The following is a 27,265-nucleotide window of genomic DNA, read 5'->3' as shown; positions in this document are numbered from 1 at the left end:
CATAATCAGATAAGTTGATACTGCCGTCAACTTTGTCACTCTTCCTCAGTCTCTTCATACACCGCTTGCTTCTTGAACCCAGCCATAAAAGAAAGCGTTGACTAGTGTGGCAAGTGACCAAATCGAACCCCATCCCAAGGCTCCCTTAGGCTCTACCCCGCTGATTGTACCTGCTAATTGCACGAAGGTATTGGCTAGAGTCATAAGGGCCAAAGCTAGTGACCGTGATATAAGGGTCCTTGAAGCAGGAGATAGCCCAAGCCAGGCCTTCTTATAAAGTGAAGCAATGCGGGACTCTTCTCGCTGCTCTTCCTCCTCATTTCGCGAATCTGATGACCGAAGTCGTCGACGTGTCGTTTTTGGCTCGGTTTTCTTTTCCGGTGGCTGGCTAGCAGATGTGACGAATAAAAGATCTCTCGCCCCGTATCCTGCAGGCAAAAGACTAAGAAAAAGCGACACAAATCCCTTTGGCCCGGCATGAGCGGCAGTGATATCAGGGAGCCCGTTAAAATATGTGACAAGATGGGCTGGAAGCCATGTCACAAAGCTGAGGTATATAAACGTGGTGTATACAAGGGTGGAAGCCACAGTGATGTACGCTGTAGTGAGACCATCCGCTAGAATGGCACGGTTGACAGCCGGGCTGCCACTATGCGCTGGACCCAGCGGACGGAAGTAAGAAAACGGGATTGTGCACGATAGAATGGTAAAGGTCGCAACAGCGATTATCGTCGTGGGCCGAATGTTATAAAAGTTGAGCAGGAGAGAATATGCCGGAAGGTGAATGAGGCCGATAAAACACAACGCATCCCAAGCTAGTGACCATAGTTAGCATTAGATCAGTCAGTGATAAAAGGTCCAGGGCCATTTTCAAACCATCATATCCCGAAAACCAAGGCACTGCCAACTCAATAACCCGCCATGCGAGGAGCACCATGACATCCCTCCACGAGTCTAAGCGCTTGCTCGTCCACGCCAAGTCCCCCTTTGTTATTGGGACGCTGAGAGAGAAGAGCGCCGTGCTCAGCAGCAAGCTACTGCCGGCCAAAAGCGCAAAATGCAGCACGCTCTCCAAGCTAAATGACGATGTCTCCCTTGCGACAGCACCTTTGGGAATTGGCACCTCGACTGATACCTTCGTGCCAGGGGTGGTGCCAGCCTTGGTAGAAGGTCTCCCTCTCTTGCCAGGCGAGGCCGTAGAAGCTGATTTTGGGCCCATTGGGGCGTTGCGACTCAGTACTAGGAGCTGTGCAGGTATACAGTAGCTGGTTTGCTCTTCAATTCAATATAAGATAAATGCGAGTGGTTGTCCTGATGTGCCTGCGGTAGGTTGGATTTCTGGGGACAAATGCATGTCGCAAGCTCGCTCGCGCTTGGCTTGTTTTTGTGTTTTGATTTCCAGCTTCCGTTAGTTAACTAACTAGTTAGCCAGCGAGTTGGAAGCAGCAGGTCCGAGGTGATGATGTCATATGATCACGTGATTTATATATTCCGCTTAGTCATCTTCCACGGCTATTCGAGCAGGGGACACAGCTTCAAGCTCATCAAGGCTTTACTTCTCTCTCGACATTTTGGACAAGCTTGACAATGTGTTGGGGATTCCAATATTCCCCTGGAGAGGGTCACCCTTCAGAACTTCATCCAATACTCCCAACGGTTGAAGTCCATATACCCAGGTTTTTCTTTACATAAGAGAATGTCCGGCCAATCAATAGAGCTTGCGCTCGAACGGTTACTGGATAGTCCTCAGTGTCTCTTTGCAGGAAACCTTAAGCTCCTATTATAGAGTTGACATCATTGACTGCATCATCCGACTATCTACAACTTCTTATGGCGAATGTTTCCTTTTCGCTATAAAAGGCCATTTTCCCTCCTAAATAATCTTTCATTTCCCACAACTACTCCTACCCAACCCTCAACTGCTCAGCTAGTAGACGCCGAGATAACACTTCAATCCAGCGGAGCATGGCTACTCGATTTCTCATTCTTTCCGACACCCATGCTACCGACTATCATCCTCCAGAGCAGCATGCGGATGTTGTTCTTCACTGTGGCGATCTTACTCAAGAGTCGAAGCTCGACGAATTCCGGGCCACAATAGAGCTCCTGAAGGCCATAAATGCCCCTTTAAAACTTATAATCGCTGGTAACCACGATTTTACTCTCGATGTGCCGATGTTCAGACAAAAAGTTGCGGAGATGCCTGGGCCAGTTGATGCTGAGCTAGTGAAAAAGGTATACGGAGATTATGGAGAGGCAAGGAGGCTGTTCGACGAAGCAAGGGATCATGGCATCATTCTACTCGACGAGGGCTTGTACACCTTTGATCTCGCAAATGGGGCGTCACTGACAATATATGCTAGCCCGTTTACACCCTCCGAGGGCGACTGGGGATTCCAATATTCCCCGAAAGAAGGCCACTGCTTTGACATCAAGGACGATGTCGATATTGTTATGACTCACGGGCCTCCACACGGGGTGATGGACCGGCCCTATTCCTCCTCGAGAGTTGGATGTCCCGACTTATTTAAATCTGTCTTTCGAACAAGGCCAAAGCTACATTGCTTTGGACACATACATGAAGAATGGGGCGCGAGGCTGGTTACCTGGCGCGAGAACGACAGCTCGGAGGCATCACATTTGACCGTCATCGAAAACGATCCTGACAAGTCTCCTGTGATAACTAACTTGTCAAGATTGGGCGGATCAATACATGATGAACCGGAAGTCAGAGAAGCGAAGCTGGAAAAACTGAAAACTTCGCAAACAGAGGGATGCTACTCGACTAGATGCTTTGCGGAACTGGGAGCTCAAACTCTCTTCATCAATGCATCTATAAAGGGAGACGAGGGTCAGGACCAGTGCTTTCATCTCCCTTGGCTAGTGGACATCGACTTGCCAAAGCCCACTTGAATGCGTCGAAAATAAAACTACTTCAGTGACCGAGTCGAGTATATTTGGCAATGATAGACCCTCTGAATCCCTCTCCGCTTTTCTGCTCCCCTTCTTGTATACAATATCGAAGTGCTATATAAATACATGAACTTGCTGACTTTTTGGTATATTGCAGGAAGAAATTTGATCGAAGTCAGCCTAACATGCTTTGATCGAATTAAGAACGCAGTTTACTGAATAATCGTCAGACGAGTAAGAAGGAACGGTGGGTTACTATTCTATACAAAATTCATATATAATCTATGGCTCCTTTCTATTTTCTAGGGTCTGGCAGCAATGTTACTTTATGATCATAGATATACGTATTTTTATTTATTATTAATATCATATTTTTTACAAAAGAAAGAAATCCATCTGCTCAAAAATAGTAAAGGAAGAAAATTATCTAAAGAGTGAAAGTAAAGGAAAAAGGGTGCACAGGCGTATAGTACAGGAAAATAGGGGGGAAAAAAAAAATAGACGTCTAGTCATCATCCTCTTCCTTCTCGGGTTTAACCACGCCAATCTCTAGGGTACCGGTTTCACGGCCCTTAGTATCACGCATAGTTGCTTTGAATTTACCCTCATTCCAGAAGTCCTTGACAGTAATTTCTCGGGTCCTGCCCAAACTTTCGATAGCAGAAATCCTGTCCAAAGTGTCCTCAAGGTACTGGTCGAAGCCTGGTTCGGAACAAATCTCACGGAATGCGTTTTGCATCGGCACAGAGTCAGCTCGAACCCTTGCCTTGGAGTCGATGGTAAAGATATTGTCATGGTCATAAGATTGAATGAAGTCTGCGCGTGTCATGATCTGGCGTGCCTTATGGAGCGGTAGCTCTGGTAAGATATGTCCGTTTTCGTCGTCATATGTCTTCTCCATGTCCTTCTCGAGGTCTACCAGAGCCTTTGCCAGCACCATTGCTGCAGACTATTGTTTTAATGGCGAGTCAGTAGTGCTCATTACCCCAAGGTACTGGGTGCTGATAAGCGAAGAAAACACTTACAGAATATTTTTGTTCGTCCATCACATCATCATCCATCTCCTCGCCGAGGATCCAACATTTGTTCAAAAACCAGGTTTTCTCAGCTTCACAGATTTCATTGCAGGTTGCTATCATATCCTCGGATTTGGCTACGCGGTTTAAGAAGGTCAACCTCCCACCAACCTTGTTGTATACTTCCTCTAAGAGGCTCTGTGGTGGGTTTTCTTTGAAGTATCTGGATCGATACCTGCGGAGTGCACCTAGTGCCTTACCCTTTGGCAGGTCTGGGACGGGGATGACCTCCATTCTCGAAGCATACCTTTTTAGGCGCTCGTAGATCCAGTAATCATCGCTGTTGAACACTATTATACTTATTAGCGAGAACTTCTTGGTTAAGACATGTAATCAGGTAGGAAACTAACCCATAGTCACTAGACCACTGGCGGCCCATTGCTCTGCGCGTTGCTGAAGCATCTCAAGGAGGTCCCTGCCATCATCGTCATCTCTCACCAAATGCAGAGAGTTAATGATCAAAATCAGGGGATTCTGATTGACATCCCGGCGCTTGATAGCGACTTTCTCTAGTTTGTTCAGGGCACGTTCAATGTCCAATAGGGCAGTGGTATCACGGGGCCCTCTGATGCTGAAAAGACTACCAATATAGCTGCAAAAATTGGAGAATTATGAATTAGCATCTGAGGCATTGTAGGATGTGTATAATATTGCCGTTCTATACATACTCTTCGTGGAACTCATAGTCCAGCGACTTTCCTAATCGTATTCGGAATATCTCGAGGTTGGCATGGGCTTCGAACATTGCAACGCGACTACCATCGACTTTCCTCATTGCATTGAGGATCATGGAGGTTTTCCCAGTGCCCTTCTCGCCAATAAGGAGGTAATAATGGCCAATGGCACCGTTTATAATCTCATCAATTCTACCTTGCTCGTCGCGCTCGAGCCAGTGGTCAGGGTCCTTCTCCATATCCTTGCTTCCTTTTGGATCTTGCTTGGGGTCCTTGACACCAGCCAGCTCTAACATTGGATCACCAGGTTCAAAGGCATTGTCCATCTTCTTCAGGACCAAATGCTTATAATACTTGTGGTAAGAATAGCCTGCAGCACTTTAACCAAAGAGAAACAAAATATGTATATAATTTCAAAGTTAGAAAATGGGAACCCCTTAGATTCAGTCTGCTATATCGTACATTGAGCCAAACACCGGGGATGACATACCCAAGGACAGCAATAGAGGCAAACGTAGTTGCTGACGATTCAAACATCCGCAGCAGCGTTGCTTTTAATGAGTTATCCTGCTGATTGGACGACTTCTCTCGAGAGGACTCATCTGGATCAGGACCCTCTTTCCCCGGCTGTGGCGGGCCTCCAGGAGCAACGTCTTGCGATCCATAGTGCCGACGAAGCTGCGGGAGTGTGGCATATCGTGGCCTTACAGCTCCCCTAAGACCAAGCCCGGCTGCCGCATTATATGTCCGGGTAAAGCGCATCACAGAATGATTTTGCATCAACCGATAAGGCTGGTCGAGCTTTTAATCTCCCGAGAACTGCGAGGCCGGTCTTTTGGATCTGTTTTGTCCAACAGTGCCGGCTCGCTGTTTATATTGTTTTCAGGGGTAGGTTCGGGCTCCGGATAAAGGGCGGTTCAGGCCCAGCCAAACAGATGGAGCGCGAATCGGGATTGTTTCCCCAGGAGATCAATGAAAAGACATGGACAAGTTCAGACGAGCCACACTCATGATATGTACGGAGTATGTATGCACGACCTGTCGGCGGAGGCGATCCCAAGTGAATTCAGGTCGCATCTGACAGCGAACTGAAAATTCTTGAAATCTCAAACGTTTCTTTTTCGCGATCTCGACTTGTCGCCGTCTGAGTAGTTAGTTAGCTGGCGTCTCGGGATGTCACGTGGAGCCGTTTCTTGGAAGTTTTCTTGGTCTTTGATGGATGTTCGCGGAGGACGGAAGACGGAGTTGACATTATTATTATTTGATAAAAGGGGTTCAGAGAATGGAAGAGGCAGTCAATATGCGAATGACACCCTTATGGCTGTGTTCTACTTTCAAGCCGGTGATGGGTTCTGGAGGAGGTAACTAGGACCAGGAATTGGCCTATATTTTGTTCGAACGAACTATGCTCCGAATGTCTATGGAGGTAACCCGAGAACCTCATCTATGCTGGCCCTGCAAGCTGGTTTCTGCTGAAGTGTCCCATTGTATACACCGAAAACACAGGTAGAGGGCTGCTGTCTTTCTCAAGTCTGCGTTTAGTGCTATTCTATGCCAGCGTGGGTTTGATAGTTATAGCTTTATCACTGGAACTGCTAAACTCATTAGTTACGATCTTAATGTTCAATGCTGCTGAACCAAGATCTCTTAGCATCCGTTTAAGAATGCGGCCAGTAATGCTGAAATCAGCGAGTCCATTTTGTGTTTGGTTTGCTTCTTTATCGGCAGACGTCTTCTGTGCTGCCTTTCCGCTTAAGCGAAACGAAGGTAACCAGCCAGGGGTCCGGGATGTCTCGCGCTCGCAGGACCATGCCATGCCATGTAGTTACTTTAGTGTCGGCTCGCCTACCAGCGGCCGCAAGACAGCGAATAACGTCGAGCAGACACGCTATGGGCGAGTTTCGTCTTTGTTAATCAGGGTGCTTTTATGGGGTAAGGGCATGCATGGCAGGGCAAGTGATAGGCACGCAATTAGCAGCTCGTATCTATCCTGTCGTTGTCCTTGCTGCAGAACCGCTTGCCGGGATCAGCTCCCACCTCTGAACGCCTGTTTTTGAGTCCCCGACAGGCAAAGCTGGGGAAAGAAGAGGACAGATATTGATATGATTCGGAACCGGAGGCCCGGCCCTTGAGCGCGCGCGCAGTCCTGAGAGGAGGCCGGCCAGGCATACAGCTAGTTATATATAACGCCTGGCTCTCGCTAGTTAGTTGATCAACGACTCCCACAACAGACGCAACCGCCAAAGAAGCACCAACCTCCCACGCCTCAACGCTCGACAGCTTCGGTATACTTAACAGAAAGAGAACAATGGTCTTGTGATCGGCCCTGCACTGCCGGCCCCACGACGTTCGACTGGATATCGAACCAGAGTTTAAGCTTCACCGAGAGAATCCCGTTTCCTTCCGAGCAGAAAATCCGCCTCCGTGAAATTTCCTCTCCAGAAGTCCCAACTGGGAGAAACCGCCGGGCCCAGAAGAAAAACTGCAGCAGTCGAGAAAAGCGCCTTTTCAACTCTCCTCTTGGGATCTTCCCTTTCGTTTCGGTGCGCTGTATATTGTATAATTTCATACCTTTTCCCTTTCTCTCTTCGAGTCGCTCATTCAAAAAGGCAAAGGCGGGTTCTTTTGGCTACCTTCTTAAGCTCGAGTTGTGTACATCTGTGAAACTTGTACACTCGGCTCTTTATTCGAGATGGACCGGCAAAGTAAAGGCCCAGAACACTCAAAAGGTACGAGACATGCCGTGAGAATTGCCATTGGCCTTGCTTGTTGCTCCAATGGCGGGTGTACAGCATGATGGCTGTGTGGTTGTGCAATTTGGAAGCTGATTCTAATTTTTTTTTCTACATCTTGCTATAGAAGTGCCAGAAGATACCAAGCCTGAAAATACCAGCCAGGAGCTTGCAAACGGCAACAAGACAGAAGGGGAACAGGATGATAACAACAATGCTGGAGGTAGGGCTGTCTGTTTCTCTTAAGCAGGGCTATCAATGTCTGTAGAAAGGGCTCTCTGTTTATGGTCGTGTGCACATTTTAGGTCTTTTCCAGATCAGCGTAAAGCTCCCTCACGAGCCACACAGCATTCAGGTTATGGTAGGTCCATCCTTGTCTCAGTATATATATATTCACTCAGTGGTTTACCTAACGGTCAATTGCAGGTATCCAGCCAAGAACAAGTCCAGGATGTTCGCCAATCAATTGTCGAACTGCCAGGTACTTTCCAGTACACCTGCTTCCACCTGGAGACTGAGGGAAACCGAATCAATGATTATGTCGAGCTATCCGAGGTAAAGGGCCTCAAAGCCGACTCCGAAGTCGTCCTGATCGAAGATCCCTATACCGAGAAGGAGGCCAGGATGCACGTTGTTAGAATCAGAGAGCTGATCGGCGCTGCCGGTAACCGTGTTGATACATTGCATGGCCTTTCCGCTGGCCTGTCTTTGTATGACTCTGTTGCTGCTGGCGAAGGACTTCCTGAAGAGGCTAAGAAGACTCATGCACTTGATGGTTATGATGTCAATGCTCCTTTGGACCTGGCAACTGTTCTTCCAAAGGACCAGTCCGCCGTACCAAAGACCGTCAGATCTGTGTCTCTTTCCCCGTGGAACCCTCCACCATACCATCTCCGCCAAAAGGGACACCTCCTGTACCTGTTGGTGACCACAAACGAAGGCGAACAGCACCAGATTACATCCCATGTCTCTGGATTCTACGTGAACAAGTGCTCCAACTCGAAATTCGATCCTTTCCCCCGGCCTGCTCCCAAGAATTACAGCGCACACTCATTATTAACCCTGATATCTCTTATCTCTCCATCGTTTAACGAGTCCTTCAAGGCTCTCCAGGAGTACAACAACAAAAAGGACCTCCTTACTACATTCCCCTTCCAAAACTCGATACCGAACAACCCATGGCTTGTACCCGCATCGCAGAGTCAGGCGACGGCGCACATATCGGATGCTACCCGTTCTCAGGAGAACTACTTGATTGCGGGCATTGATAACTCCGAGACCTTGAGAGACTGGAACGAGGAATTCCAGACTACCAGAGAGCTTCCCCGGGAAAACGTCCAGGAGAAGGTTTTCAGGGAAAGATTAACCTCTAAACTCTTTGCTGACTATAACGATGCTGCCGTTCGTGGCGCCATCTTGGTCGCTAGGGGCGAGGTTGCGTCCTTGAACCCAATGGAGGCCAGGGATGCCCAGATCTTTGTTTATAACAACATCTTCTTTTCCTTTGGTGCGGACGGTGTCGGCACCTTTGCTGCCGAGGGTGGCGACGAAGCTGCCCGTATCGCAGTTGGAAAGGATGTCATGGGTGTCAAGACTGTTAACCAACTTGACATTCCTGGGCTTTTCACCCCGGGAACTGTCGTTGTTGACTACCTCGGCAAACGTATTGTTGGCCAGAGTATTGTTCCTGGTATCTTTAAGCACCGCGAGCCCGGTGAGCACCAGATTGATTACGGTGGTGTTGAGGGCAAGGATGTTGTCGCGAAGAATGAGGCTTTCACTCCTGTTTTCGAGAAGCTTTCCAAGGCCCTCCGTGTCAAGAAGCATGCTGTCTGGGATAAAGATGGCGTACGACATGAATTGGAGGGCAGTGTTGAGACCAAGGGTCTCCTTGGTACCGATGGTCGTAAATATGTTCTCGACCTTTACCGTATTACTCCACTCGACATCTCTTGGACTGAGGATGCCGAAGGACATGATGAATACCCCCACCGAATGCCGGTGCTCCGCCACGAGCTCGTAGAGGCGTACTGGAGATACAAGATGGGACAATATGTCAAGGAGGAAGTTGAAAAGCGCAGAGCCACTGCTAAGGAGACTAAGGCTGTCGAGAATGGTGAGGGTGGTGATGCCGAGAAGAAAGACAACTCTGACCAGGAGAGAGTTGACATTTCCAACTTCCGCCTGGCGTTGAACCCTGACGTTTTCAGCGGTCAGGTCCCACAGACTGAGGAGGAGAAGGAAGAATGGGCACGAGACGAGAAGGAAGTTCGTGATGCTTGCGACCACCTCAGATCAAAGGCACTACCAGAGCTAGTCAAGGATCTTTACAACGGTGAAGTTGGCTTCCCGATGGATGGTCAATCCCTCGGCCAACTCCTCCACAAACGTGGTATCAACATCAGATACCTCGGAAAAGTAGCACAGCTCGCCCAAGAAAAGGGATCTAGACTTCAATCTCTCGTTGCTCTCGTGGTGCAGGATATGGTTGCTCGTTCATTCAAGCATATTGCTAACCGTTACCTCCGAAACCTTCCGCCACCATTTGCCACTGCCTGTATCGCCCATCTGCTCAACTGTTTGCTAGGTACAGAAGTCAACTCAAAGCCTCGTGCTGAGATTGATGAGTCTCTCAGAGCAATTTACCCAGAAGGCGACTTCTCGTTTGAGGAGGTTACTCCTGCATCCCTTGCTGCAGACATCGAGAAGCAGGTTAAATCTCGTTACAGATATACACTTGAGGCCAGCTGGACTGGAAGCTTGAAGCATTTCCAAGTTCTACGAGATATCTCACTCAAGCTTGGTCTTCAGCTTGTTGCTAAGGAGTATGCCTTCAGCAAATCCCAAGTTAAAGAACAATCTCCCGCAGGAAACGGAGCTCACAGTGACTCTCAGGATGAGAAGAAAAAGAAGAAGAAGAAGGGCTCATCTGCAGCTGCTGCTACCCCTGCGCCCGCACCTGCTCTCACTTTTGTGCCCGATGACATTGTGAACATCGTTCCAATTGTGAAGGATGCTTCTCCTCGTAGTGCCCTTGCCGAGGAGGCATTTGAAGCCGGCCGAATTTCTCTTATGCAGAACCAGAAGGAACTTGGCCAAGAACTTATCTTGGAGTCTCTATCTCTCCATGAGCAGATCTACGGCATCCTTCACCCCGAGGTGGCCAAGCTATACCATCAACTATCCATGGTTTACTACCAAACTGATGAGAAGGATGCTGCCGTGGAACTAGCTCGCAAGGCGGTTATTGTCACTGAGCGAACAATGGGAGTTGACTCTTCCGATGCCATCCTCAGCTACCTCAACCTGTCACTGTTTGAGCATGCCAACGGAAATACTCAGACTGCCCTAGTTTACATCAGACATGCTTTGGAGCTGTGGAAGATCGTCTATGGCCCAAGCCACCCTGACTCTATCACCACAATGAACAACGCCGCAGTTATGCTCCAGCACTTGAAAAAGTACCCAGACTCTCGCAAATGGTTCGAGTCTTCTCTCGCTGTTTGCGACGAATTGTTTGGAAGACAATCTGTCAACACTGCTACATTGCTCTTCCAGCTTGCTCAAGCTCTTGCACTCGATCAAGACTCCAAGTCTGCCGTTAACCGTATGCGTGAAGCTTACAATATCTTCCTCAACGAGCTTGGCCCCGAGGATCGCAACACCAAGGAGGCCGAGAGCTGGCTCGAGCAACTCACCCAGAATGCTGTCTCTATCGCTAAGCGTGCAAAGGATATCCAAGCTCGCAGACGGCGCCTTGTAAACTTGCCTGGCCGCTCATCTCTTACCGCCCAAGCCCAGCCTTCAGTAGGACAAACCACATCTGAGATGGTTGCTGGTGTCGACGGTGCGAACCCAAGCTTGGATTCCCGAAGCATCGACGAGCTCTTGAAGTTCATTGAGGGAGGCGATGCTGCTCGCTCAAAGCCAAAAAAGAGAACTACTCGCAATCCTAAACTTCGTGGCTCGAAACAGACTTCTGTTAAGCCATAAAGTGACTAACATCTAACGACGCAAACCCCTATGGAATCTCCTATACCTTGCGCCTTGCATGCATCTATATACCATTGCGGTTCTTTTCTTGTTTCTTTACCTGTCTTCAAAGCGTGGCTTTTTGCTGTGCCGAATGCGAGTGTTTTTGGACATCTCTTATTGGTGCTGTTGAGCAAGTGTTATTCTCCTATAAAAATCACGAACAACTCCTAGGTTATGGGAACATCATTATTTGTTTTGATTGTATATATCTATCTCTACTCTACTTTTCAAAATCTTTTCCCTTTTAACTTCCTTTTTGGTTCTCTGCGGAACGCTGATATTGAAGTTCTTGGTTTATCCTGAGCAAGATTGCCTTGACAAGGTTTCCTTTCCAAGCTATCTACCCGATTTTCGTTATATGATGACGACGATAATGAATTGAAACTTATGGCATGCATTCATCTGCTACCATCATTGCGATAGACGTCCGTTTGCACGTAAATAGAGCACCAACCAGAGCCCTCGAGATCTCGCCAGGGGTAAGATAAGATAAGATAAGATAAAAATTGATCACGTGTACTGTCTTGGCGTAAACAACTTTGTTTACCTTTTAGGAGCTTTTTGTCACAACAACCATTGAAACAGCCCATTGTCCAGCATCACAAAAATGCAGCATATTTTATAACATGTCTGGAACTATACCAGCAGTTTATTATAGTTTACATCGTTTTTTACCCTCCGGGGAGCTCAATATACCTGAAGGAACCACATTGTCAGCTCAGTCCTATGTCTAATTATCCCTCTCGAGCTCAAGCTCGTGCGGATAACAGGCATTGCGCTGGTATAATTTTAGGTATTATTGGATATATATTTCTTTGAAAATGGGTTCTGGTCATATAAATCCTCGTTCGAAACTCCCTCCTCCGCAAATTCCGATTAATCTGAGATGGTGCAATCGAGCCCTGCGGCCTTTAACGTCGATATACGTGCGACTGGAGAAGCACTGGAAGATCTCTCCATTACGAGATGAAGAGTACATTCAGCGGGCATATGGTGGCTGTGAAAGCTCCTTCAATAGCAGCCAAAATGGACGCAGGTCGATGTCAGGGTCTGGGAACGCGTCCGACTCTGAATCCGCGAAGGAAGATCCTACATGGGTTCCGGGTGATGCGGTGCGAAAGCCAATAAAACATCGATACTCTGGAAGAAAGGAACGTTCTCGCACAAATTTCCGCTCTAAAGTTGTTGCCAGAAGTCCAGAAACCGAAAAGCTCCAACCTGGGCAGCTCGCAATTGCGACCCCTTTGATACTGGGAAAACGGCGAATGGTTTCCTTTCCAAAAATGTCGAGCAGTGTGGACAGCACAGAAAATGAGATGCCGCAAGCCCAAAAAATGTTCTCTTATTCGAAGCGCAAATATTTAGGGAGTAGCTGGAGCCTCAGTGAAATAGCACATGGGATTGAAGATACCTACAACGATCCGTCCTACGTTGCAATTGTGCAAACCATTTTCTCCGCATGGGATACCTTTCTCAGGATGAGTGATCCTCAGCAAAGCAAACCTCATAGAGGGGCAAATTCTTTACTATCAATGGCCCTTAGTACAACATCAAAATATATTTTACAGGAGCAGGAGCGTGTCAACAGCCTAGAAGAAAAGGATGAGGAGACAGATGTCGCTGGGTGTATCATCACTGAGTTAGAAAAGATGTACGCAATGGGCGACAACGGATGGAAACCACTAAAAGAACTTGTTCGATCGCATGGTATCCACCTGATGTGCGAGGCAATCCGAAGACGGTGGCTCTCTCCTCAATTGAGTCGACGGATTGTCTTGCAATCTTTTTCATTACAAGCCCATGACGCTGCAAGCGCTCTGTTATCGGCCATGCTATCAATATCACCTGTCATCCCACCTCCAATTCGCCTGGATTCCAATTTATTTAAGCCAAGCCATTCGGTTGCATTACACACTTTGGAATCTTACGTGAGGCCCTCGGGGAGCTTCAGTATATTCTTCAGAGAAATGGCATCCTTACTCGACCGCGGCCGGTTACCAGCCGAATGGATAGCGACAGATTCTATGAAATACTATTTGACAGCTGCCTTACAATCCCTTGCGGCTGATGATGAACACTCCTTTGCTTCATTACGCCTCATCACTTCGTCCATACTAGCGGCTGCTGGCTCCAAGAGAACAATTCCCGCCCAAGTGCTAAGCAACCTACGCCGGTCAAAACGAGGGGCCATCCGAGTCCGTAAGAGCGAGTCCGAGCCAGGCTTTACTAGCTCTTTTTTAAATCCAAAAGCTAGCTGTTATGACCCAATTTCTATCGCCCTCAGCAACAGTATTACAAGTATCCTCACTGTGCTTTCTAGCTCACACTTTGCCAAATCTGGATTTGGAAAGGCAGCGGCCTCAACGATGTATAACTTGCTGTCATATCTGTCCACAATCGTGCAGCGAGATATTGAACGAACTATTTTGGACAAGGGCAAGAACAAGCTGAACTTACAACCAACCCGAGCGTGTGCCATTTTGCTTTCAGACTTTTTGGCCAATTTTTTGGGTAATAGTCGCAAGGAGAGCCAAAGGCAATCCGCAATTTGCGCCTCACCAATTCTACATAATCTTGGATACTTAACTGCTATGCATACAAACAAGAAGGAGTTGGTAGAGGAGCTAGCCGACTTTATTCTACAGGTAGCAAGATGTCTAGGCAGGGTGCGGAATGATAACAGTTTCGAAGTAGCTAAGCGATTCACCTTAGCATTTAACACTTCTTCCGTCAAAAAGCACCCTATTCTCCGCATAGTGCTCAGCAAGGTGGCTGTTGAAGTTGCGCTGAAGTTTGCTGAGTCGACATGCCTACAGGAACACCACGACTGGGCCTCGTATATCCAAGATCAAGTGGCTGCTTGTGATTTTAGCGAGGGTGATATGGATGAAATGCAACCGTTGACCCCCTCACTACGACGCACAGAAACTGGATTTAGATGGGAGGATGGTATTGGTGAATGGGTTGCAAAGTCTCCTATCTTGAGTCGAGCTAGAAGCTCGAAGTCTACACCACCATTGCCGGACTGTACCGCCTTCACATCTCAGCGTGGCATGACTGGTCTTAAGATGGAAATATCAGATACCGAAGAGAGCGACTCAGGGTTCTCAATGACATCAAACCAAAACCGGGATAACTCCAGCGTTTCATCGGAGTATTCAGACTCACCACCGCCCAAAAGGAAACGATTAGCGGGCTCCTTTGGCGATCAAAGCTCCATAAGAGTGTCAGAAAGGGGCCAAAACAACATATGCTTCCCGCAACGTCAGGCCGCCAGACATTGGAGTCCAAGCATGGATACTCAGTCAGACAATGAATCACGACATTGTCAACGTGTACCCAGGAAACTTGTTTCTCCCACGACCAGTGGCCATCAACGGTCGACTGGAGGAACACGAATGCATGTTAACTCAGATAATGTAGCTGTTGTGATTGAAGTGCCTCGTAAACGGAAGCCAAATGACTTGGGGGCTGTGTCGTTGAAAGAGCACATCGTGTGTCGCAGGAAGCGTCGTGCTACAGAGCCATTTGGATCTAAGTCATCGGCATTTAACCTTACAGACAAGGAAGAAGAAAATGAAGAAGACGAGGAAGAAGAGGATATCCTTAACCATGCGCCAGCCCTCAGCCAACGATTCCAGCACAGGATACAGACAGCCTGTAGCCAGACCCAGATCCGTCTCAAGGAGTTTAGAAGTGCTCGCCCTCGTCGGTCAGCAAGACTGTCTCTTGCAGAACGTGTGATACCATGTTCAGATTCTAGTGAGGATGAACTAAGCTTCTGCTGATACAGTGCCATGACACTCTATTTCCCCTGTTCCGATATCAGAGCATCTGATCTGGTGATATGGACTTCTATACCGGATAATATCCCTATCATCCGATCTGCCACCCTCATCGCATATGCAATGTGATATGGCTCCTCCTTTGTTTTACCCCCTCTTCCAATATTCTCACGAAGCCAAAGTTGGTTGGATCCAGATTCCTTGATCATTATTTTTACTATACCTTTCTTTTTTTTCAGTATTTTCACATGGTTCGATACCGGCGTCCTTTTCTTTCCTTTTGGCTATACCCCTCATGCTTTGCTTTGGCTTGAAACCCCACATGTCGCAGGAAGTCCAGCGTGTATGCTTTACGGATATCAATCGTCGTGTTCAGTTTTCTTTTTACATATTTTCATGACTATACATACTTTGATGCGAAGCCGAGATCTGTCCGGTTTCATGTACTTGAACCCTTGATATAGAAGCCTTTTTTTAGACAGGGAGTTGAATCAACTATCTGTTTGTGCGCGCCGTGTGTTTGGGGTTGTTTATTTCATGCCGACAAACCTACAAAGGCTTGTTCCGGATGTCAGGTCTCTACGGAGCTGTATCAACAACAACATAGCCCTCGCTTCGACGTTGGTAGTTGCTGCAGACGGGGGCTAGGACTCCCTCTCTGAACCGTTCAGTGACTTGTCGTAGGTGTCCGAGTCGAGTGGCGCCTATTTCCGACTACCCCAGTTGCCTAACACAGTTACCATTTTGCGGGGGAAATAACCCATCTAGCACCTAGGAAACCTGGGTAGGAAACCTGGGTAACGGTGGGGAGAGGGAATAAATGGCGAACTTCAACGTCTTTATCGCTCTGTGGGTTTTGGAGAAGACGTGGTTTGCCTTCTGAGTGGGCGAGAGGGACAGAGACACCAGACTTTGTTCGTTCCAACGGTTATATCAGCGATTTTGGGTCGAAAGTCCACGCTCTGGTTCACCTAGTAGCTTTTGCCCTTTGGTTCCACTAGCGTGAGGGAATTCGAGGCCCATTCTTTTTGGCTGTCTGATATCGCGATGGCTGTTAATCCAGGGAAGCGTTAGTAGCTAGCGAACAAGTTTCGATATGAAGGTCGAGTCCTGGAGCTGGTCTCCTTCCATGCAAGCGACTAAGTTCGCGATGGAGGGAGCAGGGATGAACAGGTCGAAGCTACTGCAACGGACGTAACAAGCTTGACTCCCCTCTAACCGCTGTAGGAAAAGCCTGTGTGGCAGATGGCATCGGGAGCTCCAGCTATGCATAAGCTATGGCAGCCATGGAGACCCTCCGTAGAACCTCCTCCCCCAGACAGGAGCACTTAGCAACCCATGCCAGAGTTATATTGGGGCCCAGTGATTTGTGACAGGAGCGATACTAAGGTGATACTCGGTCAGGCCACACTGGCAGACCTCTCCACGTATCTGCCGAAACACAGATGGGATGGAGGATGGGCTGATTCGATATCATAGCTAACCATCGAGGGGCCAGTGATCTCATCACGCCTCTGATCATCGTTCGAGGACCTTTTCGCTGCTTTCACTCTTCAGATACACTTCTGACTCGCTCTCTTGAAACAGGAGGCGATGACCAACTCTACAGGTCCCATGGCATCTCAATGAAGGGAGAGAGAGCCCTTCTTCCTACTCCGTACAGAGTACATACATCGCTCGCAGTTGTCTAGAACCACCCCGTATGGAGTACTCCGTAGTTATGCTTTCTCCTTCAGTTCTTCACCTCAGTACGGAGTATAGGCAGCCATATCCATCCTTCGCGATGGTCCCGGTGGAGTATCCCTCTCTTCTCCGTATTTTCAGTCGCCCTCGCTGTCGAGATAAGTCTTACGCCCAGCCTTCGGGCGTTTCACCTTTTGAAGCCCTGCTCCAGTCACTATCAGCCAGCTAGCCATTCCTCTGGGAGATTTCTGACTTACCTGGCTGCTGATTCGCCCGCCTGCTCTTCTAACTTTTCGCCATCGTTTTCTCCTGACTCGAACTGGCTGGCGGTGGCTTGATCGACGGCTGTACCTTGCATTGGTGGCATAGGTCTCTCGACGGTATCTCGCCCGCCAGGCGTCAGCCCAGGAGTGACTTGCAGAGTACTTGCAGGTGCCGCTAGTCCCATGGATCCCCCGTACTGCTGCTGCCGGTCCCGCTCAGCACATTTTACAGTATATTATTCGAATCCGCCTGGTCCCGCGAAAAAGCCGAAGTCGACCAGGGGGAAGAAAAGGACGCCTGTAGCCAGCTGCTCGTCTTGTTTCTTATGTCGTCTCTGTCTGTCCGTCTCTTCAAACGTCGACTCCCACAGCTCTCACGTCCCCTGCTCCCTGCACCAGGTTGACAAGAGCTCGCAGGGCACGGTGGTTTGGAGACTCGGTCGTCTCTGACATGCTATGCTGACTGGCTCGGCTGTGTCTTTTTCTGCCTCGACGACCTCAAACAACAACAGGACGACTCCGGAAGGGAAACAACATCTACAACAGCAACAAACAACAACCACGCTCGCTCCTTTAAGAGACGCCGTTCGCTCATCGAGAGACACCAATTTCACTCTCTCGCTACCCTTCCAGTCTCTACATCGGCTTAACCAAGCAGACCGAGGCGGTGTCTCTCTTTACACTCTTTTTTTTTCACCACACAGACAGCACAAAATACACACACTGTATACGACTGCAGATAGTCGTTAACATCGTCACTCTTTTTCAGCATTTATTGCGCCCGCATCTCCGCTAAAGCCTCTTCAAACTCCGCATTGAGCTCTACAACTGCTCATGAGGTCGTCACTCCTTCTGGCACCGCTGCTAGCGGGCCTCGCAGCGGCTGCTTATGACAAGGAATCATCACATCATGAAGAGGGACCCCATATCATGACACCGCAGGAAGTGTACGATGACAAAGTTGCTCGTTATTATATCCTATCTGGAGGCAGCGTCTTCGCCGTTATTCTCATCTGGTCTGCCGTCATTCGCATGTCTGCTCATATCCGACGTCTTACCAGTCTCTCCAACGATACCCAGCGATACTTTATCAGTGCCCATAGCTTCTGGGCCTGGATGAAAAGGCATGTTATGTATGCTCCTTTGCTCTGGAAGCGTCACAATCGCGAGTACCGACTCTCTACGGCGTTGAACATGGGTACCCTTCCCACCCGATTTCACACCGTGTTGCTGCTCATGGTGGTGGGGAGTAATGCATATCTCTGTCTGCATAAACTTCCCTTCTCCAGCCCTGAAAAGGAGTTTCTCCCGTCGATTCGCAAACGAACTGGAACTATGGCAACCGTCAATCTCATCCCTCTTGTTCTCATGGCTGGTCGGAATAACCCCTTGATCAAGTTGCTGGATGTCTCGTTTGATACTTGGAACTTGCTTCATCGATGGCTGGGACGCATTGTTGTTCTGGAATCTCTAGCTCACACCATCTGCTGGATGGTAGGGAAGGTTCACACAGGTATGTTATGTTATCCTGATATAATTATCTAGGATCTCTCTTAACTAGAGCATTAATAGATGGCTGGGCTGATCTACGGGAGTCGTTGGGCTCCAGCAATTTGATATTGACTGGCATTGTCGTAAGTCCAAACTCTCTAGCCATAATAATAAACCATGAAGACACTAACTTTACCTATAGGCAACTGTCTGCGTTGTGGTCATATCTCTTCACTCCGTCTCCGTGCTTCGCCATGCGTTTTATGAGACGTTCCTTCATTTCCATATAGTCTTGGTTATAGTCTTCCTTGCGTTCACATGGATACACTTGGTTGGTTATTCTCAACTCAAGTATCTTCTCGGCGCCATTCTATTATGGGCCTTTGAGGTAACCACTACATCCCTTCTCTGTTCTGTTCTCTGGCTAACTAGAGTCCCAACAGAGAGCATGGCGCATCGTCACAATCGTTTATAGAAACTTCCTACGTGGTAACACAACCGCAACTATAGAAGCTCTTCCTGGAGAAGCAATGCGCGTTACTCTAAGAGTTGCTCGACCCTGGACTTTCAGACCTGGTCAACATCTATATCTATACATCCCATCCGTTGGCTGGTGGACATCTCATCCCTTCAGCGTCGCATGGAGTGATACTGAGGAAAGCGATACCGATGAAAAGGGTCTCGTCATGACCAAACAAGACGTCCTCGGCCTTCAACATCCCACTATGTCTCTCGTCATTCGACGAAGAACCGGAATGACGAACAAATTATATGAGAAAGCTACAGAGAACGGCGCTACCAGTGTCACCCTTTCCGCCATGGTAGAAGGCCCCTACGGAGCCGAGCACGTCCTTGATTCATACGGCTCGGTTGTGCTCTTTGCCGCCGGTGTTGGCATCAGCCATCATGTCTCCTACGTACGCCATTTGGTAGCTGGTTTTGCAGACGGCACGGTAGCTACCCGTCGCCTAACTCTCGTATGGGTGATCCAATCTCCCGAACATCTTGAATGGATCCGGCCCTGGATGACCAGCATCCTGTCCATGAACCGAAGACGAGAAGTCCTCCGGATCATGCTCTTCATCACCCGACCACGCAACACCAAGGAGATTCACAGCCCCAGCACGACAGTCCAGATGTTCCCTGGAAAACCTGATATTGGCACTATCCTTGACGGAGAGATCGAAAAGCAAGTCGGAGCCATGGGTGTCATGGTGTGCGGAACGGGGAGCCTGAGCGACGAGATTCGATTTGCGTGTCGACAACGACAAACTCCCACCCATGTCGACTTCATCGAAGAGTGTTTCACATGGTAGCCACTCGTTCTTCATCTCATTTTCCTTTGCTTCTTTATTCATGGGTTAACGGATTTTCATCGGGTTACTGGGGTTTATACGGAGAGGGGGCGCACATACAACTGGTTCGTTCACGGCGGGTTCACGGGGGATCAAAATTTACATTCTTTTACATACTTCTTCGGCCCTTCACCCTCCCACTCACCAACTTTCTATTCTTCTGTTTGTTCCCTGTTTATACTTATCATTTTACTCCCCTTGCACATATATGCACCTGATATATCCCATTTGTTTCAGCCTGGAGATTCAAGCAGCGGCGTTCGAAGTTCCGACCATCTGCAGTCCAGCGTTTTCTCTTCCTTGTAGTTATTAGTTACATTATATATGCAGCAGCCACATATATCATCAGGGTTATTGTCTGTGACTTACGATCTCATGCACGTTGACCAACGGATGGTATTTTCTTCATCTTCGTCTGCGTCTTCTTTTCTTTTGCATGGAACCTAGGCATCTTGGCGCCAGCAAAGTCCCCGGCTTTCTAGGCCCTCCAACCCTGCAGCTGTGATGTAATACATAATAATAGCCAGCGCTGGTTACCTTTCGCACCCAACGACGTGCGGGGGGCCATGGAGGGAGACTGATTGTATATATAGATGTAGAGATGGACAGATAAAGGAAGAAGACGAGGGAAAGAGACTATCTCAACCTTCTTCTGACGATTATAAATCTCCTCTCGCGCCATCGTCACCATCGCCATCGTCGTATTTATAATTCATCTCTCTAAGCTGCCCCGCCCCCTCGGTCGTAAATACGGACGAATCTGGGCTCGATAGTTGATATCAGTCTGCCTATATATAACTACCTTGATTTCCCCAGGTCCAAGGTAAGTCAAGTCCAAAGTGTCGCCTGCTGTCTCCATTCATCCTCCTGTCATCAATAAATGATCAGACGCCTAACTCAGTACACGAAGCAATTCCAACGCCCCGTCACTACACTGGTAAACAGCAACGTCAAGATGGCTGCCCCCACATCAGATATCACTCTCTACACCTCGCAGACCCCCAATGGCATCAAGATCTCAATCGCCTTGGAGGAACTTGGGTAAGCCTCCTCACGACTCCCTGCAAGGGCATGACAAGTTGAGAAATCGCTAACACATTGAAATGTAGCCTCCCTTATAAAGTCGTGGCTATCGAACTCGGACAAAACACCCAGAAGGAGCCTTGGTTCCTCGAGATAAACCCCAACGGCCGCATACCAGCCATCACAGATACCTTTACTGACGGCAAGAAGATCGCTATCTTCGAGTCCGGAAGTATCTTGGAGTATCTCGCCGATAGATACGACACGGAGCACAAGATTTCCTATCCTAAGGGAACCAGGGAAGCATATGAAGTCAGCAACTGGCTCTTCTTCCAGAACGCAGGTGTAAGTTCCGATCCATTTCTTAAGAAAAGTGTGTCGCTAGTTAGTTAAAGTGTTGCTAACGAAGGCATCGAAAAAATCAGCTTGGCCCAATGCAAGGTCAAGCAAACCACTTCAACCGCTATGCTCCAGAGCGCATTGAGTATGGCGTTAACCGATACACGAATGAAACCCGCCGTCTCTACGGGGTACTAGACAAGCACCTCTCGCAGTCAAAGTCTGGCTACTTGGTTGGAGACCACATCAGCATTGCTGACATCTCTCACTGGGGATGGATCGCTAGTGCCGGATGGGCGGGAGTTGACATCGATGACTTCCCCCACTTGAAGGCCTGGGAGGAGAGGCTGCTTAAGAGGGAGGGAGTCGAGAAGGGCCGGCATGTTCCAAAGCCACATACCATCAAGGAATTGCTAAAGGATAAGGAGGCTATGGAGAGAGAAGCTGCTAAGAGCAGGCAGTGGGTTCAGGCCGGCATGAAGAGCGATGCAAGCAAGTAAACAAAGCTGCTGCTTACGATATCATCGCAATAATGTGCTTACCTAGGTATATTTATGTCAGGTGATATCGGGATGGCACCAACGTGAAGAAAACTCTTAGATTGGTACGAAAAAGCTTAGTAATAGTCTATCCTGACATCATATATTATTAATTACGATTATGTCCAATGATAACTCTCCATTTGATGTGTTATCGTCTCTCTGTTGTATGAAGGGCTGAATCGTAACGCCACGTGACGCTTATATAAGAATGATGTAATAGTCGCCCCTTGAGCTCTGGTTTATCAGGCCGAAAAAAGATCTCTGTCCTTCACGCACCTTGCCACGACAAATATATCCTTCATTCCTCGCTTGATTGCGAATCTCAGCATTAACAACAATCATGGCGTGGCGTAACCAAGGTATTACCGGTTCTAACAATATCCCACTGGGCCGTCGCAGGTTTGGCGATGAGCCGGATGAAACTCCAAGCTCCTCGTCAACTCCAGCTCACATGGATGGTGGGAACAAGCGCGGCAGGAGTCCGGTGAGAGGTAGGTTCTCTCCTCAGCTCTACCACTATCAGAATATCTCCCATACTAACTACTTGGTGTATAGCTGATCCTCCTGCAGATGGAACCAAGAGGCGAAAGAAGCGTAACCGCTGGGGTGATGCCCAAGAGAACAAGGCTGCTGGCCTGATGGGTCTTCCGACTCTGATCATGGCAAATATGACCAACGAGCAGCTTGAAGCTTACACTCTTCACCTACGTATTGAAGAAATTAGCCAGAAACTTCGTATTAACGATGTTGTCCCGGCTGATGGAGATAGGTGAGTGATGACCTTTCCCTCCCCTTTTTATCATGTCTTTGCCACGGGTCTAACACCACTTGCCATCTAGGTCTCCCTCGCCGGCACCACAGTACGATAACCTTGGTAAACGTGTAAACACCAGAGAATATCGTTACCGCAAACGCTTGGAAGATGAGCGTCATAAGCTTATTGAGAAAGCTATGAAAGTTATACCTAACTATCATCCGCCCTCTGACTACAGGCGTCCGACTAAGACCCAGGAGAAGGTCTATGTCCCTGTTAATGACTACCCAGAGATTAACTTCAGTATGATAACTAACCCTCTAACTCCTAACCGTCCTACTCTTTTCCGTCTCTTTCATTCATTCTTTTTTTTTTTTTCTCTTTTTTGCTCCAGGCTCGAGATTTTCTCGACCTGCTGGTTTTTCATTTCTTTCTCTTTTCAACTTGTCATCAGCTTGATGGCTTTTCTATCCTTTTTCTCTCCTCCCTCACATACTAACCCAGTTACTACTAATTCCTCTCATTCACTACTGATATAAAAGACTTCAAATACTAACACTGAGCTCACTTGTGATTAAAAGTTGGCTTACTTATCGGACCTCGTGGAAATACCCTCAAAAAAATGGAGACCAAGTCCGGAGCAAAAATTGCTATCCGAGGAAAAGGCTCTGTTAAAGAGGGTAAAGGACGATCTGACGCCGCTCACTCTAGCAACCAGGAAGAAGACCTTCATTGTCTAATCATGGCAGATACGGAAGACAAAGTTAATAAGGCCAAGGAACTTATTCACAATGTTATCGAAACGGTATGTCGTCCAGTCTCCCCAATACACCAGTTAAATAAAAATTTTCAAGAAAACTTCTAACTAATTGTTGTATTAGGCTGCTTCTATTCCTGAAGGGCAGAACGAACTGAAGAGGAACCAGCTGCGCGAACTTGCTGCGCTTAACGGAACTCTACGAGACGACGAGAATCAGGCCTGTCAAAACTGTAAGTCACACAAGATACCTAAAATTAAACTAACTCTATTATATGATACCTAACACTCTCTGATTTTCAGGCGGTCAAATTGGCCATCGCAAGTACGATTGTCCCGAACAGCGTAACTTCACTGCGAACATCATCTGTCGTGTTTGTGGAAATGCTGGGCATATGGCCAAGGATTGTCCTGACCGTCAGCGTGGTACCGATTGGCGCAACCATGGACCCAGCGTTCGCGGCAAAGGAGCTGGAGCTGGTGATGCAGTTGACAGAGAGATGGAGGTAAGTTTTTTTTTTTTTTCCATCTACCCACATTTGATACAGACCTATACTAATACTTCACTACTAGCAACTTATGCAAGAACTCTCCGGCAATGCTCCTCTACCTGGCGGTGAAGCACAGAAACGCATCGAAGGTGGCCCTGGAGGATATGGTCAAGGCAACAACAACTTCAATGGTGATGACGTGAAACCATGGCAACAGCGTGAGCCTGCCAGCAACACTCCACCTTGGCAACGACGTGACGATCGATCCCGAGATGATCATGGCCATCATGACCCGAATGCGCCTCCACCATGGGCTACTGGTGGCCATAGAGGTGACCGGGACAACCGAGACCATCACGGTTACCAGGGGCGTGACTCTTACAACCCTGTTCCTGCCGCCGGTGGCCCTCCACCATGGCAGCAAGCTGCACAGCAAGCTCCAGCTATGGCCCAGACTGCTGCTTATGGATACGCTGGATATCAGTTCCCTACAAATCAAGTTATGGGTGCACCACCTGGCCTTAGTGGCATCCCTCCACCTCCACCTGGAATGGCTTCTATGTTCGCTGGATTCCAGGGCGCTCCTCCGCCACCTCCTCCGCCAGCTGATGGCCCACCCCCTCCTGTGAGTTCACACGGCTTTGCAGCTATATTTTACAGAAACTAACCTCTCCTTCAGCCTCCAAGTGAACAGCCTCCACCCCCACCTCCGCCTTCGGCCTAATTCCGACCAAACTCCAGAGACATGAAGAGATTTCCTTAGGAGTGTCTAAATACTAACCACTAGTCATGCCTTTTGTTTTGTCGTCATTCAGATTTTCTACTAACAGCCTGTAGGCAGTTTCTTGTGCCCTGAGGGGATGTCATACCTGAAATGGCTCCTGTATGGGGATTATTGTTACTAACTGGGCTTATGTGTAATTTTAAGGGAAATTGATGTCTGTATTCTTAACTATCTCTTCAGAAGCTGTATTTGCGAGAAGCATTCACCAAGCTTCAAGCCGTTCTATATCTCGTAGTATTAACTACGGCTATTTATGAATTAAGCTCGGTGTAAAGGTTCTGTCTAGCTTCCAGTTCATCCAATGGCTACTGACTGCCGGTGTACGTTTTTCCGACGCCTCTCGCGGTGTACCTAACAGAACTCAATCTTCAGTCTTGGTAAATTTCCTCTGTTTCCCATTCCAGCGGGAAACCAGCTGCATAAAAGAACCAATGCCTCCGGTTCAGTTGCAACCCGGATAGTGGCTCAGCATACATCGGAGTTGCTTGACATTCCTGTAATTCAAGAACACCATGACTGCGCAAGCGCCCAGTGGTGAAGTTCAGGCGGCAGCAAGTGCTGCTGTGGCATCCAACACGAGATGGTGGAAGATTCGTTACTTCCAGGGAATGAAAAATGACATTAGAAGACGAGCACCATATTATTGGAGCGATTGGAAGGATGCATGGGACTATCGTGTCATTCCGGCAACTGTATACATGTTCTTTGCGAAGTATGACTCCAGCTGATGCCCTTAACGATGCTTGACATCGCTAGCCCCTTTCTCTCTATCCCTATCCACAAGGCAAAAGCTTACGTGGAATGTGTGAAGTATTCTGCCGGCTCTTGCTTTCTCGCTTGATATGTTCGAAAAAACGCATATGAGCTATGGCGTCAATGAGGTTCTTCTAGCATCCGTTCTAGGTGCTGTTGTTTTTGCTTTCCTGGCTGGACAGCCCTTGGTTATTGTTGGTGTAACAGGTCTGTGTATATTTCGTGCTACAATTGATAGTATTTTATGTCTAACCATGAATTATAGGCCCTATCACAGTCTTCAACTACACGGTCTATGATATAATCGCACACCGAGGGACTAACTACCTGGCCTTTATGTGTTGGATTGGAATGTACGGTCTTACCCTATGTCCATAAATGTATATTACTAACAAATCATTGTAGCTGGTCACTTATAATGCATTGGGTTCTTGCAATCACAAATTCCTGTAACGGGCTGACCTTCGTCACAAGATTTTCCTGTGATGTATTTGGATTCTACGTTGCCTTTATCTATATCCAAAAAGGAATCCAGGTCCTTACCAGGCAGTGGGGAATGGCCGGGGAAACATCTGCATATCTCTCTATTATGGTGTCCCTCCTCGTTCTGATGTCTTGCTTTATCTGCGGTGCTATCGGGGAGAGCAATTTATTTAACCGCCATACTCGGAAGTTTATCGAGGACTATGGCACCCCTCTAAGCATCGTCTTTTTCACAGGTTTCGTCCATATTGGTCAAATGAGGAATGTCACTGTTGAAACATTGCCTATTTCTAAAGCATTTTTCCCTACCTCCGATCGTGGTTGGCTTGTGCATTTCTGGGATATTAGTGCTAGCGACATCTTCCTAGCCATCCCATTTGCAATCCTCTTGACAGTTCTTTTCTATTTTGACCACAACGGTTTGTTCGATCATTTCTCATTTACCTACCACCAATTAACTAGTGGAATTAAAGTTCTGACACTATTTATAGTGTCCTCGTTGATAGCCCAGGGAACAGAGTTTCCGCTACGCAAACCTGCCGGATTTCACTGGGATTTATTCTTGTTGGGGTTGACAACTGGGATAGCCGGGCTCTTAGGTATTCCCTTCCCTAATGGCTTGATTCCCCAGGCACCATTCCATACTGCCTCTCTTTGCGTAACACGGCAGGTTGCAGATGAAGATGAAAGCCACAAAGGAAAGTCTGTCCGGATTGTTGATCATGTTGTTGAGCAACGAGTCAGCAATCTCGCTCAGGGGCTGCTCACACTCGGAGCAATGAGTGGACCTCTTCTTTTTGTCCTCCATTTGATACCTCAGGCTGTAATGGCTGGTCTCTTTTTCATCATGGGAATTCAGGCTCTCCTAGCAAATGGAGTAACGCAGAAGTTGAAATTCCTTTTGCAGGATAAGGAATTAACATCTTCATCAAACCCATTGCTAAGAATTGAGCGGAGAATGGCAGTCTGGGTATTCGTTGGAATTGAACTACTGGGATTTGGAGCTACTTTTGCAATTACGCAAACAATTGCTGCGGTTGGGTTTCCAGTTTTCATTCTGTTACTTATCCCCATTCGCTCATTTTTGCTTCCAAAATGGTTCACCCAGAAAGAACTATCCATTCTTGATGCGCCAACTGCCAGCTCGTTTACCATGGAGAGTGTTGGCGGGTCATATGGAGATGCTCGACCTGAATCAAACAGAAGTCCTCATAATGGCGAAGAGGTGCCTGTGGTAGAGGGCGGAATTTTCGCAGGTGACCTAGAAACTGGAGATGTACACGAGTCACAGACAAGCACTTCCATTAGAAGAAGGAGTTGAACGGATATAAA

At 47.9% G+C, this 27,265-nt stretch overlaps 10 protein-coding genes across 10 annotated transcripts; 8 read left to right on the top strand and 2 right to left on the bottom strand.

Annotated features, from left to right (window-relative positions):
* Positions 1 to 54: 54 nt before the first annotated feature.
* On the bottom strand, positions 55 to 1,219 carry ARB_05551 (uncharacterized protein; the record flags this gene model as incomplete). The annotated part of the gene is made up of 2 exons (XM_003016108.1): positions 55 to 815; positions 877 to 1,219. The coding sequence occupies 2 exons, from the start codon at positions 1,217 to 1,219 to the stop codon at positions 55 to 57; spliced, it is 1,104 nt and encodes a 367-aa protein (XP_003016154.1).
* Positions 1,220 to 1,965: 746 nt separating this feature from the next.
* Positions 1,966 to 2,913, top strand: ARB_05550 (uncharacterized protein; the record flags this gene model as incomplete). The annotated part of the gene is made up of 1 exon (XM_003016107.1): positions 1,966 to 2,913. One exon carries the CDS (start codon positions 1,966 to 1,968, stop codon positions 2,911 to 2,913), a length of 948 nt encoding a protein of 315 aa, XP_003016153.1.
* Positions 2,914 to 3,418: 505 nt separating this feature from the next.
* On the bottom strand, positions 3,419 to 5,425 carry ARB_05549 (uncharacterized protein; the record flags this gene model as incomplete). The annotated part of the gene is made up of 5 exons (XM_003016106.1): positions 3,419 to 3,862; positions 3,939 to 4,279; positions 4,340 to 4,581; positions 4,658 to 5,041; positions 5,154 to 5,425. The coding sequence occupies 5 exons, from the start codon at positions 5,423 to 5,425 to the stop codon at positions 3,419 to 3,421; spliced, it is 1,683 nt and encodes a 560-aa protein (XP_003016152.1).
* A 1,930-nt stretch (positions 5,426 to 7,355) lies between these two features.
* Positions 7,356 to 11,388, top strand: ARB_05548 (uncharacterized protein; the record flags this gene model as incomplete). Its single annotated transcript, XM_003016105.1, has 3 exons — positions 7,356 to 7,392; positions 7,523 to 7,618; positions 7,712 to 11,388. 3 exons carry the CDS (start codon positions 7,356 to 7,358, stop codon positions 11,386 to 11,388), a joined length of 3,810 nt encoding a protein of 1,269 aa, XP_003016151.1.
* Positions 11,389 to 12,251: 863 nt separating this feature from the next.
* Positions 12,252 to 15,218, top strand: ARB_05547 (uncharacterized protein; the record flags this gene model as incomplete). The annotated part of the gene is made up of 1 exon (XM_003016104.1): positions 12,252 to 15,218. The coding sequence occupies one exon, from the start codon at positions 12,252 to 12,254 to the stop codon at positions 15,216 to 15,218; it is 2,967 nt and encodes a 988-aa protein (XP_003016150.1).
* A 2,777-nt stretch (positions 15,219 to 17,995) lies between these two features.
* Positions 17,996 to 19,968, top strand: ARB_05546 (cell surface metalloreductase (FreA), putative; the record flags this gene model as incomplete). Its single annotated transcript, XM_003016103.1, has 4 exons — positions 17,996 to 18,674; positions 18,734 to 18,795; positions 18,855 to 19,040; positions 19,096 to 19,968. 4 exons carry the CDS (start codon positions 17,996 to 17,998, stop codon positions 19,966 to 19,968), a joined length of 1,800 nt encoding a protein of 599 aa, XP_003016149.1.
* A 919-nt stretch (positions 19,969 to 20,887) lies between these two features.
* ARB_05545 (uncharacterized protein) lies at positions 20,888 to 21,869 on the top strand (the record flags this gene model as incomplete). The annotated part of the gene is made up of 3 exons (XM_003016102.1): positions 20,888 to 21,048; positions 21,117 to 21,375; positions 21,456 to 21,869. 3 exons carry the CDS (start codon positions 20,888 to 20,890, stop codon positions 21,867 to 21,869), a joined length of 834 nt encoding a protein of 277 aa, XP_003016148.1.
* Positions 21,870 to 22,251: 382 nt separating this feature from the next.
* Positions 22,252 to 23,204, top strand: ARB_05544 (uncharacterized protein; the record flags this gene model as incomplete). Its single annotated transcript, XM_003016101.1, has 3 exons — positions 22,252 to 22,402; positions 22,467 to 22,680; positions 22,751 to 23,204. 3 exons carry the CDS (start codon positions 22,252 to 22,254, stop codon positions 23,202 to 23,204), a joined length of 819 nt encoding a protein of 272 aa, XP_003016147.1.
* An 83-nt stretch (positions 23,205 to 23,287) lies between these two features.
* Positions 23,288 to 24,580, top strand: ARB_05543 (uncharacterized protein; the record flags this gene model as incomplete). The annotated part of the gene is made up of 4 exons (XM_003016100.1): positions 23,288 to 23,470; positions 23,547 to 23,655; positions 23,726 to 23,928; positions 23,996 to 24,580. 4 exons carry the CDS (start codon positions 23,288 to 23,290, stop codon positions 24,578 to 24,580), a joined length of 1,080 nt encoding a protein of 359 aa, XP_003016146.1.
* A 629-nt stretch (positions 24,581 to 25,209) lies between these two features.
* ARB_05542 (anion exchange family protein) lies at positions 25,210 to 27,254 on the top strand (the record flags this gene model as incomplete). The annotated part of the gene is made up of 3 exons (XM_003016099.1): positions 25,210 to 25,409; positions 25,509 to 25,661; positions 25,856 to 27,254. 3 exons carry the CDS (start codon positions 25,210 to 25,212, stop codon positions 27,252 to 27,254), a joined length of 1,752 nt encoding a protein of 583 aa, XP_003016145.1.
* Between the last annotated feature and the right edge of the window lie 11 nt (positions 27,255 to 27,265).

This window comes from Trichophyton benhamiae (genome assembly GCF_000151125.1).
Source record: "Trichophyton benhamiae CBS 112371 chromosome Unknown contig01145.0, whole genome shotgun sequence".
Taxonomy (NCBI): domain Eukaryota; kingdom Fungi; phylum Ascomycota; class Eurotiomycetes; order Onygenales; family Arthrodermataceae; genus Trichophyton; species Trichophyton benhamiae.
This window is presented reverse-complemented; position numbering and strand designations above follow the sequence as displayed.